General features: G+C 48.6%; 1 protein-coding gene across 1 annotated transcript in view; it reads left to right on the top strand.

Annotated features, from left to right (window-relative positions):
• Positions 1 to 15462, top strand: part of LOC306915937 (glutamate receptor ionotropic, NMDA 2C-like) — a gene marked incomplete at its 5' end in the record, with an annotated part of 162874 nt that overhangs the window by 104799 nt on the left and 42613 nt on the right. The window contains 3 exons of the mRNA XM_079493608.1: positions 4133 to 4286; positions 4555 to 4680; positions 8601 to 8830. Coding sequence (XP_079349734.1) covers positions 4133 to 4286; positions 4555 to 4680; positions 8601 to 8830 — 510 coding nt within the window. The remainder of the gene's footprint in view (positions 1 to 4132; positions 4287 to 4554; positions 4681 to 8600; positions 8831 to 15462) is intronic.

The following is a 15462-nucleotide window of genomic DNA, read 5'->3' as shown; positions in this document are numbered from 1 at the left end:
GCAAACCCAGCACCACGAGGAAAGCCCCCAGCAATCCCAAGACTACAAGCGTGCATCTCCTCCACCCCAGGGCTACGAGCGTGCATCTCCTCCACCCCAGGGCTACGAGCGTGCATCTCCTCCACCCCAGGGCTACGAGCGTGCTTCTCATCCACCCCAGGGCTACGAGCGTGCATCTCAGACACCCCAGGGCTACGGACGTGCTTCTCATCCACCCCAGGGCTACGAACGTGCATCTCAGACACCCCAGGGCTACGAACGTACTTCTCATCCACCCCAGGGCTACGAGCGTGCTTCTCATCCACCCCAGGGCTACGAGCGTGCTTCTCATCCACCCCAGGGCTACGAACGTGCTTCTCAGACACCCCAGGGCTACGAGCGTGCTTCTCATCCACCCCAGGGCTACGAACGTGCTTCTCATCCACCCCAGGCCTACGAACGTGCTTCTCATCCACCCCAGGGCTACGAGCGTGCTTCTCATCCACCCCAGGGCTACGAGCGTGCTTCTCATCCACGTCAGGGCTACGAGCGTGCTTCTCATCCACCCCACGGCTACGAGCATGCTGCTCTGCCATCCCAGGGCTACAAGCATGTTTCCCGGCTGTCTCAGGGCTACATAAAACATGAACCACCATCACCTACACCACAGGTTTCCTCACAGGAAGATTCTAATATCTACGACCTTACCAGATTTCTTGCCAGACGTGAATTGCTCAGTGGAGGACTTACAAGGTTCACTGACAAGCCAGGTGACTACTGCGCATGGAAAGCCTCATTTGAAAATGCCATTCAAGGTCTACGCTTAACGGCCAGTGAAGAACTAGACTTGTTGACCAAGTGGTTGGGCAATGAATCCTCACAACATGCAAAACGTGTCCGAGCAGTGCACATCAACCATCCTTCCTTTGGACTGGCCAAGGTGTGGGAGAGGTTGCAAGAGTGTTATGGTTCTCCTGAGGCCTTGGAAGAGGCCCTGTTTGATAGGTTAGAACATTTCCCCAAAATTCCCAACAGAGACACTCATCTACTACGTGATCTTGGGGACCTTCTTTCAGAGATAGACTCTGCCAAGAGTGAAGGCTGCATACCAGGGCTGCTGTACCTCGACACGGCACGCGGCATCCAACCTATAGTGGACAAACTTCCATATTTCCTGCAGGAGAAATGGATGACACATGGGACAAGGTACAAAGAAGAACATTCGGTGTCATTCCCACCATTCTCCTTCTTTGCCACCTTCATTAAGAATGACGCCAAAATGAGAAATGACCCCAGTTTCAGGTCTTCGGCTCCACCACCTGCTACGACCTCCAAAGCAGGGCCACCTTTTGTCACAACCTCCAACGCAGGGAGAAGTCTGTGGAAGCAGGACAAATCAAGAATGCCTATCATAGTCAACAAAACGGAAGTCAATAATGCTGAACAGCAGCAAAGTCTTGACCCTAGCAAAGAGTGTCCCATCCACCAAAAACCCCATCCACTCAAAAACTGCAGAGGATTTCGAGAGAAGAATCTGGAAGAACGTATGGCCTACTTGAAGCAGAACTGGATATGTTTCCGATGCTGTGCATCTTCCAGCCATCAGGCCAAGAACTGTAAAGTCGACATCCACTGTGCAGAATGTGGTAGTGACTCACACATCTCTGCTCTCCATGCTGGTCCCGCACCTTGGGCCATACAAGATGTTCAAGAGCCCGTCACTTATCACGGCGGGGAGCTAGAGTCAGCTCCAACTGTTGCCACCTCCACATGCACACAGGTTTGTGGAACTGAGAGTGGTGGTCACTCATGTGGCAAAATATCCCTTGTCTATGTCTACCCAAAAGGGCACTTCGAAAAGAGAATCAGAGCTTACGCAATTCTAGATGATCAAAGCAACAGGTCCCTGGCCAGGTCTTCCTTTTTTGACATATTTGGCATCTCCAAAAACACTTCCCCATACATTCTCAAGACTTGTGCAGGGGTGTCGGAGGTGACTGGGAGAAGAGCGAGCAATTTTGTTGTGGAATCAGCTGACAGCAAATCCAGTCTGCACTTGCCCACACTTATTGAATGTGACATGCTCCCTGACAATCGGAATGAAATTCCAACTGCTGAAGCTACACAATACCACCCTCACCTCAAGAACATTGCTGCAGAGATTCCAGCACTCGACCGTCAAGCAGACATTCTGTTGTTACTCGGGAGAGATGTTATTCAGGCCCACAAAGTGCTTGACGTGCGTAACGGGCCTCCAAATGCTCCATTCGCACAGAGGTTAGTGTTGGGGTGGGTTGTTGTGGGTGACATCTGTCCTGACAGGGCTCACAATCCTAGCCAAGTTAACGTTCTCAAGACAAACATCTTGGAGAATGAGGGACCGAGCTTCAGCTGCCAAGGTCAACACAAGATTAACTCTCCCATCCTTGGTCAACCAAACAGGCTGACTGAGGTTGATGTCATGGGAGAAACAGTCTTCCAATGCACACATGCAGATGAAAAACCTGTTCAATCAATAGAAGAACAAGCAGTTCCACAGATAACAGAGAAGGAAGTCTATCAGGACGACACAAAGAGTTGGGTGGCTCCACTGTCTTTCCGCTCTCCAAGACCACGCCTCCCCAACACATTTCAAGCCAGTCAACACCTCGCCTCAGTCTGTAGCATGTCGAAGAAGCGACATCACATTCCTGTATCTACCGACACAAACTTCCCTCTCATTCTGACACCAGCTACCCTCATGACCCAGAAGATTGGAGTGCCTTCGATACCTCCCGGCAATTCTGATGAAGGTGACCCATTCAAGCGCCAGCGGAGGCACGTTCGAAAACTCTCCAATGTCTTCTGGCATGGTTGGAAGAAAAAGTGCCTCTCTGCTCTTTGCTACAAAGCAGCAGGAAGTGGCACTCAGATAGGCCTTACCTACAATAAGGGGTGGTTTGCCTCTGGAGAAACATGCAAGACTTTCTTGAGACCCATAACAGAAACTGTATTCCTCCTGCCGACCACTGATAATGAGTACAATGTAAAGAAAATGTAATTATGACATGTTAGTGATGTCAGACGGGGAGTGTGCTGGCTGAGACTATGTCCGCCAGTGGGTGGTGCTGTTTCACAAGTTAATTTGAAGAGTGTACCTTGTTTTAAGACAGGTGTGTGACATTGTGTAATTAGGTCTCTTCTGAGCCTGCTCAAGGTGTGCTAAATTGTAATTAGCAGGGCAGCACACTAGTTTGTTCAGTTCAGTTTGGTGTGTGAAGGCAGACAGATGTCCTTTTTTCTGTGTTGTGTGACAAAGCATTGTCTGTGAGTATATTATGCATCTTTGTGATTATGTATGTCAAATGAATGATAATTTATGCTACATTTGTATCAAACTGATGATGTTTTGTTGTACTTGTATTCATTTCAGTTTTACTCTGGGACTTCAGTAAAAGAGATACTACACCCGATACTTTTGTCCGGAGTTATCTTTCTGCCTAACTGTGCCTCGAAGCAGCGAGGGCAGAACAGTTGTCATCCTGTGTCTCTCCACCAGGTGGTGTAACAGTGATGTTAACGTGTCATCCTGTGTCTCTCCACCAGGTGGTGTAACAGGGATGTTAGGTGTCATCCTGTGTCTCTCCACCAGGTGGTGTAACAGTGATGTTAAGGTGTCATCCTGTGTCTCTCCACCAGGTGGTGTAACAGTGATGTTAAGGTGTCATCCTGTGTCTCTCCACCAGGTGGTGTAACAGTGATGTTAAGGTGTCATCCTGTGTCTCTCCACCAGGTGGTGTAACAGTGATGTTAAGGTGTCATCCTGTGTCTCTCCACCAGGTGGTGTAACAGTGATGTTAAGGTGTCATCCTGTGTCTCTCCACCAGGTGGTGTAACAGTGATGCTAACGTGTCATACTGTGTCTCTCCACCAGGTGGTGTAACAGGGATGTTAAGGTGTCATCCTGTGTCTCTCCACCAGGTGGTGTAACAGTGATGTTAAGGTGTCATCCTGTGCCTCTCCACCAGGTGGTGTAACAGTGATGCTAACGTGTCATCCTGTGTCTCTCCACCAGGTGGTGTAACAGGGATGTTACCGTGTCATACTGTGTCTCTCCACCAGGTGGTGTATTGGCGGGTGGACAGTGATTGTAATGTCCTCTTGTCTCCACCAGGTGGTGTACCGGCGGGCGGACATGGCCATCGGCTCTCTCACCATCAACGAGGAGCGTTCTGAGATCATCGACTTCTCCGTGCCGTTCGTGGAGACGGGCATCAGCGTCATGGTCGCCCGGAGCAACGGGACGGTGTCGCCCTCCGCCTTCCTCGGTGAGACCCGGGGACCGCACGAACATAATACCGTTTGAACCGGGGACCGCACGAAAATAATACCGTTTGAATCGGGGACCGCACGAAAATAATCACGTTTGAATCGGGGACTGCCCAAAAATAATTCCAATTCCATGTCTCTCTCCCTCTCCCTCTCTCTCTCTCTCTCTGTCTCTCTCTCTCTCTCTCTCTCTCTCTCTCTCTCTCTCTCTCTCTCTCTCTCTCTCTCTCTCTCTCTCTCTCTCTCTCTCTCTCTCTCTCCACACAGAGCCCTACAGTCCGGCGGTTTGGGTGATGATGTTCGTGATGTGTCTGACCGTGGTGGCGGTCACCGTGTTCGTGTTCGAGTACTGCAGTCCCGTCGGCTACGACCGCAGCCTGGTCAGCGCTAAAGGTACGCTTCACTGACCGACCTCAGCCTCCTCAGCGCTAAAGGTACGCTTTAGCCCCTGGAGGACCCCTGTGGGTCCTCGGACCGCACTTTGAGAACCACTGCATTAGAGGTTCCTTTTTATGGGGGCGGGGGGGACAATCAATCCCAGAATGCAACGCTGACAGAGAACGTCAATGACCTGAAAGGTCACTTCCCCGCTTTAATTAGCGTCGGTCGCTACGCTAATCGAAGTGGTGATTGATGGCGTCGGTTCCCCCACACCCCCCCGCCCCCCTTTGTCACCCCTGAGCAACAATGGCAGGAAGTGAATGAAATGGCTCTGTTGGCACTGGTGGAACCGAGTACATATACTCAAGTACTGAATAAGTACAATTCTTAGGTACTTTTCTTTGCTCTACATCTGAACACGTAATACAGGTATTTAACTTGGAACTACATTATGTCTACATTGTGGAATTGCTACTTTCACTTAAATGAAAGGGATAACGTTTGGAGTGCGTCCTTCAGAAGGACGATGCGACGGACGCCTCCTGAATACTTAACCAATTCAGACCCGAGACCAGATTGTACAAAACGTCTTCTAAATTCATGACAGTTTTCTGAAAATACCCATTTTTCTATATCAGTGGTTCTCAAACTATTTCATGGCAAGGACCCCAAAAGAATATCTGTAATTATGGCCGCCGACACCCATCTGAAAATGTGTGAACTTGTCCACTTCAATTTAAAAAATACATTTTGATTTTACCATGTTCCATTCTGGAGATATTGACCTTTTTGCAACACCTGCATTTGCCTGGAAGTGGTTCTCTTGAACAGCGAGCAGAGTTATGGATGGTTTAAAGTCAGAGACATTGACAGGCAGATATACAAATAAACACAATAAATATGCTATACATCCTATACACCGAATGAAAGCCCTGAATGTGTACTTTTACGAGGAAAAGAGTAAACATTGATCCCATGTACAGTTTGTCATAAATTAGTTACTGAATGCACCTTGCGCCCACCAGATATAACTGCAGAGAAGACATGGACCCGAACTCAAGATTCACAAAATAAGGCCTATTGCGACATATAAATACTATATACCGTATGAAACAGAAGACGCTCTGCTTTCATAAGAAAACAACTTCTACTGTAGTAATAATAAAAATCACACCCCTGTGAAGTGAGTGGTGCAACTCTGTCCCATATTCTGTTGTCTGCTTATTCAATACAGCTCGCTATATACGGACTGAGGCAGAAAGTCATGTAAATCTTTTATTTACAGTTTGGTCTGTAAACTTCTACTGTAATAATAAAAATCACACCCCTGTGAAGTGAGCGGTGCAACTGTTCTGTACTTATTCACTACAGCTCGCTATATACGGACTGAGACAGAAAGTCATGTAAACCTTTTATTTACAGTTTGGTCTGTAAACTTCTACTGTAATAATAAAAATCACACCCCTGTGAAGTGAGCGGTGCAACTGTTCTCTACAGTTGCGCGGTGCAACTGTAGAGAACAGTGATTTTTATTATTACAGTAGAAGTTTACAGAGCTGTATTGAATAAGCAGAGAACAGAATATGGGACAGAGTTGCACCACTCACTTCACAGGGGTGTGATTTTTATTATTACTACAGTAGAAGTTTTTTTCTTATGAAAGAAGAGAGTCTTCTGTTTCATACGGTATATAGTATTTATATGTCGCAATAGGCCTTATTTTGTGAATCTTGAGTTCGGGTCCATGTCTTCTCTGCAGTTATATCTGGTGGGCGCAAGGTGCATTCAGTAACCAATTTATGACAAACTGTACATGGGATCAATGTTTACTCTTTTCATCGTAAAAGTACACATTCAGGGCTTTCATTCGGTGTATAGGATGTATAGCATATTTATTGTGTTTATTTTTATATCTGCCTGTCAATGTCTGACTATAAACCTTCATAACTCTGCTTTCTTAGATGAGGATGATGATGATGATCGCCTCGCCTAATCTATCTCACAGATCTGCTTTCATTGTCTTGATCGCAGTAACATGGGGGGGGGGGGGGGGGGGTCCATGGGCACATTGGGCAGCAAAAGTCTTGATCCGTACGGCTATAAAAAGTCCCATTCCACTGTTCGGTTCAGAACTATAGTATAACGGTGAGAGGCGTTGTCATCATTAGCTGATTTTGTTTTTCAAGCTAGTATAGGGGAACATGCCTGGGCATGCAGCTTTTCATCGCTCCCCCGTAGGAGCGATGGAAAAAAGCTTCACCGGGAGTGTCCAGAGAGGTGCTAAGCCCGGCTGTGATGTCGACGACAAGGAAAAAATGACTTCCACAGATCACAACACCACGGTTTAGGACGCGGAAAAGTTCGTTATACATTACACCCGGGTCGATTACGTCCCTGACGCGTTCATTGCGGTCTTATCACTACAATTATAATGAATAAAAAAGCGTTACAATCACACGTCCGAACGATCTCCGATTATGACGGCTCTGCATGGCGATACGTGATCGCCCAACGGAAGACTGTCTGTTGTCATGGCGGCACCCCTCGACACTGTGGTTCGTTTGTTAGTTCGTAGTATTGTAGGCTCGGGGATCGTTTGGTCGCTACAGTATGAAGAAGGAAACATGCATCTGTCCATGTGTGTTGCAGACGTTATGCAATGCCGATCCGGTGCATATAGTGTTTAGGCAGCGTTCCGTTCATCATGTTTTCTTCCGAGAGACAGAGCCCCCATCTCGCAAGATCCTCCTCCTCAGGAGAAACAGGAGGGGAGGGGGGAATCGAGTATTATAGTGTTGGGTGAAATGTCCGAGGTGGAGGAAAGCCTGGTGAGGAGGTTAGGTGAAATTTGATTCTTCTATTCACACACCGACTAGATTATGGGCGCGTCCATTTTACCCTGGCTTCTACACGTAAAGCGGCCCGCCCTCCTGTTTTCAGGAGGGGAGGGGGCTTTTTTTTCTCCTTTTTTTTCTGATCACGTGAGCGGGACTAAGCAGCAATGACAGGGGGATGGTTCTTCATTGTCCGGGTGGGTAAAAAGATGAATGAAAGTATTCTATAAAAAAGTGATTAAAACGTATGGATACGTGATTCGCACCGGACGTTTGATTAATTAATAACGTACGGATACGTGGTTAGCAAATTATGTGTTAAAGTGGTTAAAAGCTATAAGGTGACACAGGTGTGTCCTCAGGCCTGAAGGGGTTAACAGCTATAAGGTGACACAGGTGTGTCCTCAGGCCTGAAGGGGTTAACAGCTATAAGGTGACACAGGTGTGTCCTCAGGCCTGAAGTGGTTAACAGCTATAAGGTGACACAGGTGTGTCCTCAGGCCTGAAGGGGTTAAAAGCTATAAGGTGACACAGGTGTGTCCTCAGGCCTGAAGGGGTTAAAAGCTATAAGTGTTGACATTATTTTATTCACACTCTATAGACGAGGACGACCACAACAATACAGACGGACGGACGGACGGGTGATTAACGCGTTTTGGGCGGGAACTCCTTTTGGTGTTTTAAGCATTATGTTATACTTTAGCTATTGAAAAATAGCAGATCTACAAGCTCAATTACATATATTTCTGGGGGTCCTTGACATGAAAATGTTTGAGAACGACTGACACATAGAAACATGGGGTTTTTCAGTAAAATAATCGTCCTAAGCATTATAACATAATGCTTAAAACACCAAAAGGAGTTCCCGCCCAAAACGCATTAATAACCCGTCCGTCCGTCCGTCTGTATTGTTGTGGTCGTCCTCGTCTATAGAGTGTGAATAAAATAATGTCAACCCCCCTCTCTCTCTCTCTCTCTCTCTCTCTCTTGCTCTCTCTCTCTCTCTCTCTCTCTCTCTCTCTCTCTCTCTCTCTCTCTCTCTCTCTCTCTCTCTCTCTCCCCCCTCTCCCCCCCCTCCCCCCCCCCTCTCTCCCCCAGCTCCGGGCGGGCCAACCTTCACCATCGGTAAGTCGGTGTGGCTGCTGTGGGGCATCGTGTTCAACAACTCGGTGCCCATCGAGAACCCCAAAGGGACCACCAGTAAGATCATGGTGCTGGTGTGGGCCTTCTTCGCCGTCATCTTCCTGGCCTCGTACACCGCCAACCTGGCAGCCTTCATGATCCAGGAGCAGTACATCGACACGGTGTCGGGACTGAGTGACAAGAAGGTGAGGTTATAAACTGATCCAGGAGCAGTACATCGACACGGTGTCTGGACTGAGCGACAAGAAGGTGAGGTTATAAACTGATCCAGGAGCAGTACATCCACACGGTGTCGGGACTGAGCGACAAGAAGGTGAGCTTATAAACTGATCCAGGAGCAGTACATCCACACGGTGTCGGGACTGAGCGACAAGAAGGTGAGGTTATAAACTGATCCAGGAGCAGTACATCCACACGGTGTCGGGACTGAGCGACAAGAAGGTGAGCTTATAAACTGACCCAGGAGCAGTACATCGGGACTGAGCGACAAGAAGCGACAAGAAGGTGAGCTTATATGAGCTAAAATAAATCCAATTATGTTTGTTTATTCAACTTTCAGCATGATCACAGGTTTTAAAAGACAAATTTCAAATCTAAAAATCCAAATGGTGTAAAACTCAAATCTAAAATCCACTATAATTATAATTTAAAAGTCTGCACATATATTATGGGATTGGTGATTTTCTGTATCTCTCAGTTCTGCATGATGGGGTGTCCGGGTCGTCATGATGTGGTGTCCAGGTCATCTCCGTTTCTAGTTTGACGTCCAGATATCTCTTTCCTGAGGGGAGGTATAGCCAGTTCCTGAAGTTAGATTTGAACAGCTTCCTGGCGAAGTCAAGGCATAGGTGGGCGCGCCTCTCTGCTAGGGGGCACCATGTGAGGGTGTGGAGAGCTCCTCTCTGCTAGGGGGCACCATGTGAGGGTGTGGAGAGCTCCTCTCTGCTAGGGGGCACCATGTGAGGGTGTGGAGAGCTCCTCTCTGCTAGGGGGCACCATGTGAGGGTGTGGAGAGCTCCTCTCTGATAGGGGGCACCATGTGAGGGTGTGGAGAGCTCCTCTCTGCTAGGGGGCACCATGTGAGGGTGTGGATGGAGAGCTCCTCTCTGCTAGGGGGCACCATGTGAGGGTGTGGATGGAGAGCTCCTCTCTGCTAGGGGGCACCATGTGAGGGTGTGGATGGAGAGCTCCTCTCTGCTAGGGGCACAATGTGAGGGTGTGGATGGAGAGCTCCTCTCTGCTAGGGGCACAATGTGAGGGTGTGGATGGAGAGCTCCTCTCTGCTAGGGGGCACCATGTGAGGGTGTGGATGGAGAGCTCCTCTCTGCTAGGGGGCACCATGTGAGGGTGTGGAGAGCTCCTCTCTGCTAGGGGCACCATGTGAGGGTGTGTAACATTATCTAACATTACACCTAGCTACATGTTTAAGCATTTATTTCATATTTACATGTCTTCTGTGGTATCTAACATTACACCTAGCTACATGTTTAAGCATTTATTTCATATTTACATGTCTTCTGTGGTATCTAACATTACACCTAGCTACATGTTTAAGCATTTATTTCATATTTACATGTCTTCTGTGGTATCTAACATTACACCTAGCTACATGTTCAAGCATTTATTTCATATTTACATGTCTTCTGTGGACTCTAACATTACACCTAGCTACATGTTTAAGCATTTATTTCATATGTCGATTTCAGCTCTGACATTTATTTAGACATGCTCTAGTATGTGAAGAGTCTGCATGTGCTATTAGTATTAGTTTTTCTCCGCTCATGAACAGCTTTTGTGTTTCTCCTCTCCTGAACAGTTAGTCTTGTTTTCTCCTCTCCTGAACACTTAGTCTTGTTTTCTCCTCTCCTGTACAGTTAGTCTTGTGTTTCTCCTCTCCTGAACACTTAGTCTTGTTTTCTCCTCTCCTGAACACTTAGTCTTGTTTTCTCCTCTCCTGAACAGTTAGTCTTGTGTTTCTCCTCTCCTGAACAGCTAGTCTTGTTTTCTCCTCTCCTGAACAGCTAGTCTTGTTTTCTCCTCTCCTGAACAGTTAGTCTTGTTTTCTCCTCTCCTGAACACTTAGTCTTGTTTTCTCCTCTCCTGAACAGTTAGTCTTGTGTTTCTCCTCTCCTGAACAGTTAGTCTTGTTTTCTCCTCTCCTGAACAGTTAGTCTTGTGCTTCTCCTCTCCTGAACAGTTAGTCTTGTTTTCTCCTCTCCTGAACAGTTAGTCTTGTTTTCTCCTCTCCTGAACAGTTAGTCTTGTGCTTCTCCTCTCCTGAACACTTAGTCTTGTTTTCTCCTCTCCTGAACAGTTAGTCTTGTTTTCTCCTCTCCTCAACAGTTAGTCTTGTTTTCTCCTCTCCTGAACAGTTAGTCTTGTGTTTCTCCTCTCCTGAACAGTTAGTCTTGTTTTCTCCTCTCCTGAACAGTTAGTCTTGTTTTCTCCTCTCCTGAACAGTTAGTCTTGTTTTCTCCTCTCCTCAACAGTTAGTCTTGTTTTCTCCTCTCCTGAACAGTTAGTCTTGTTTTCTCCTCTCCTGAACAGTTAGTCTTGTTTTCTCCTCTCCTGAACAGTTAGTCTTGTTTTCTCCTCTCCTGAACAGTTAGTCTTGTGTTTCTCCTCTCCTGAACAGTTAGTCTTGTTTTCTCCTCTCCTGAACAGTTAGTCTTGTTTTCTCCTCTCCTGAACAGTTAGTCTTGTTTTCTCCTCTCCTGAACAGTTAGTCTTGTTTTCTCCTCTCCTGAACAGTTAGTCTTGTTTTCTCCTCTCCTGAACAGTTAGTCTTGTGTTTCTCCTCTCCTGAACAGCTAGTCTTGCCGCCATGACTGTCTCTGTATCAAAAAGACTCACATCTGTCCTGTCTCCCCTGCCTGTACGGTCTCTCAGAGCCGAGCACAACCCTGCATGCTCGCTTGCTCGGTTGTTCTTAGGAAGAATTGGATATTATTCTATATATAAAAGCCCCATTCACCATCCTGATGGCCTCTCTGAGGAACACCTCTATGTGTCATAAGTGCAGAGGACACACTGGCAGGGGGGGGGGGGGGGCCTAATGTAAGCTCACCACAGGCCGCGGAGCTTTGAATGATGAATCAATTTAGACACAGTGTCTGTCAAAGCAGACTCTGTATGTGTGTGTGTGTGTGTGTGCGTGTGTGTGTGCGTGTGTGTGCGTGCGTGCGTGCGTGTGTGCGTGCGTGCGTGCGTGCGTGCGTGCGTGCGTGCGTGCGTGCGTGCGTGCGTGTGCGTGTGTCTGGGACTTGTTCTGCCATGAGTCCAAAGACCGATCCATCAATACGTCCACTTTGAGTCAAAAGTACAACAGTGTTGGTGTCAAACCTAAAGCATTTTTTTTAAATAATAATCAAAATCCACAAAGTAACTACAGTTTTCAAATCAATGCAGTGGAGTATACAATATTTGCCTCTGAGACAAGTATTGGAAATTAGAAATACTCAAGTAGAGTACAAATACCTCAAAATTGTACAGTACTTAGGACTTACAGTACTTAGTTACAGTACAGTAGTTACACCGGAGCCGTCGATACTGTCACCCCAGGCTGCTCCTCTACTGTCACCCCAGGCTGCTCCTCTACTGTCACCCCAGGCTGCTCCTCTCGCTCACATCGCTCGGCGGCCAAATGTCAAACCGCCTTCGCTGGATTCGGAAATCGGTGGAGTCGCTGTGCCCGCAAACGCCGTCGCTCGATCTTTTGCTCGCGCACACGCACAGGCACGCTCGTGCACGTGCGTGTGTTCACCCTACGCACACACGTGCACAAACCGTGCACACGCCCACACACACAGGATACAGTCACCATCACGCACGCACGCATGCACGCACGCACCCACGCACGCACGCACGCACGCACGCACGCACGCACGCACGCACGCACGCACGCACGCACGCACGCATGCACGCATACATACACACACGCACACGCACAGAGGATACAGCCACCAACGCAACAGAGCCTAAAAGCTGGTGAAAGCTTAATGCTGGGGTTAAACCACGTCCAGATTCACTGGAGATAAATCTTCGGCGCGACGCTATAGCTTTGTAGAGCTTGTAGATCGGCTATAGCTTTGTAGAGCTTGTAGATCGGCTATAGCTTTGTAGAGCTTGTAGATCGGCTATAGCTTTGTAGAGCTTGTAGATCGGCTATAGCTTTGTAGAGCTTGTAGATCGGCTGTATTTCTCTCGGTGCACAATGCCAGCGCCGTGCATAACCCATTCTGGGCGGGAACCCCTTTTGGTGTTTTAAGCATTATGTTATGCATAAGCTATTGAAAAACAGCAGATCTACAAGCTCATAGCGCGGCACCGAGTGCCGCGCTACGAGCTTGTAGCTCTGCTATTTTTGAAAAATCGTGAAAATGTGGCACAAATCTTTGAATATATATTCTTTCAGAGCGAACGTTTTTAACTCAAATCTTTGCTTCTGGGGGGGGGGGGGGGGGGGTCCCTGGAACTACATATTTTCAGATGGGGCTCGGTGGTCATTTACATATATTTTTGGGGGTCCATTTACATATATTTTTGGGGGTCCTTGGCATGAAAATGTTTGAGAACCACTGACAGAAACATGAGGTTTTTCAGAAAACAAATGCCTTTTTTGTTGTAGAATCGTCCTCGGGTCTAAATGGGATAAATAACTAGATTCCCACATCATGCGTCTTTAGAGGTCTCTGCTTTGTTGGTTGATGAGCGTCTACGGCAGGGAGGCAGGGAGGCTCCCAGGGTCTGGGCTCCCAGGGTCTGGGCTCCCAGGGTCTGGGCTCCCAGGGTCTGGGCTCCCAGGGTCTGGGCTCCCAGGGTCTGGGCTCCCAGGCAGGGCTCCCAGGGTCTGGGCTCCCAGGGTCTGGGCTCCCAGGCAGGGCTCCCAGGGTCTGGGCTCCCAGGCAGGGCTCCCAGGCAGGGCTCCCAGGGTCTGGGCTCCCAGGCAGGGCTCCCAGGCAGGGCTCCCAGGGTCTGGGCTCCCAGGCGTCTGGGCTCCCAGGGTCTGGGCTCCCAGGGTCTGGGCTCCCAGGCGTCTGGGCTCCCAGGGTCTGGGCTCCCAGGCAGGGCTCCCAGGGTCTGGGCTCCCAGGGTCTGGGCTCCCAGGGTCTGGGCTCCCAGGCGTCTGGGCTCCCAGGGTCTGGGCTCCCAGGGTCTGGGCTCCCAGGCGTCTGGGCTCCCAGGGTCTGGGCTCCCAGGGTCTGGGCTCCCAGGCGTCTGGGCTCCCAGGGTCTGGGCTCCCAGGCGTCTGGGCTCCCAGGGTCTGGGCTCCCAGGCGTCTGGGCTCCCAGGGTCTGGGCTCCCAGGCGTCTGGGCTCCCAGGGTCTGGGCTCCCAGGCGTCTGGGCTCCCAGGGTCTGGGCTCCCAGGCGTCTGGGCTCCCAGGGTCTGGGCTCCCAGGGTCTGGGCTCCCAGGGTCTGGGCTCCCAGGCAGGGCTCCCAGGGTCTGGGCTCCCAGGCAGGGTCTCAGGGTCTCAGGGTCCCAGGCAGCGTCTGGGCTCCCAGGCAGGGATTAACACACTTAGACCTGACGCTAGAGATTCTACAACATGTCTTCTAAATCCTGACCAGTTTTCTGGCTCTGAAATAATATATATTCAAAGATTTGCGCCACGTATTTTCACGATTTTTCAAAAAATAGCAGATCAACAAGCTCGTAGCGCGGCACTCGGTGCCGCGCTACGAGCTTGTAGATCTGCTATTTTTCAACAGCTAAAGTTTAAAATAATATGGTTAAAGTGGTTAAAAGCTATGAGGCGACACGGATGCGTTCCAGGTATTAATGGATTAACACCAACGCCTCAGTGATATATAGGCTGTATTAAGTGACTATGTTAATGCTGTGTGGAATGCGTGCTCCGCGTACAGCGGTCCTATAGATTAGTTAAATCTATTACCCTGTGGAGTCTCGCCTGGAGGGATTAGCGTCTGTATCGTATACGCCTCAGCAGTAAGTAAGTAAGTAGCCTTGCCGAGCCCACAGGGACAGGAGCCTATCTCCTGTTTCTGTAGCGTGAGGCAGCTTGATGTACAAGTACACCCCCTGGACATGACGCTAGTATGTCGCAGGGACTTACCCCCCAACCCAACCCTTGATGCCGAGTGTCAAGCAGGGAGGCACTGGGTCCCATTTTTAGTAGCCTCGGAAACTCACAGAAAAAAGTCTGGGACCGAGTCCACTTCAATTCGGCATAGAGTAGCGCAAACGTCCATCACGCATTTGTGAACGCACACGCACATATACAGTAAGAGAGTGCACACTGATTTGCATACACATTGTTGTACACAAGTATATAGGAATACAAATATTCGTGATCGCATTGAGGGAGATACTGTAGGTACGTACAGTAGGATTTATACACATTTATTTGCATGCACTTTGTTCATAATCTTAGTAAAATACACACACACACACACAGCCACACATGCACACACGCATGCACACACACACACACACACACACACACACACACACACACAGAGAGAGGATACAGCCACAAACGCAGCAGAGCCTATAGGATTGTTGAAGCTCAATGCCGGCTTTATACCACATCCAGATGCACTGGAGATAAATGTACAAGCTCTATAGATCGTCGCAGTCCCGCCTCCTACCCTGGACCAGGAAATGAAACCCAATGCATTTTTCCCATAGACATTTCTTAAAGTATTTATTTAAAGACGGTTACGCCGCGGACAAAGCCAACTCGAGTCGTGACAACTCGTGACAACACAGACAATATTTTGGACCAAACAAATAATTACAAAGAAGAAAAACAACAAAAAAAGTGTTGTAACCTGCCGTTTTTTTCTTCTTTCTA

Source organism: Electrona antarctica (assembly GCF_951216825.1).
Source record: "Electrona antarctica genome assembly, chromosome: 22".
Classification (NCBI taxonomy): domain Eukaryota; kingdom Metazoa; phylum Chordata; class Actinopteri; order Myctophiformes; family Myctophidae; genus Electrona; species Electrona antarctica.
The sequence above is the reverse complement of the archived record's forward strand: the minus strand, read 5'-3'. Positions and strand labels throughout refer to the sequence as shown.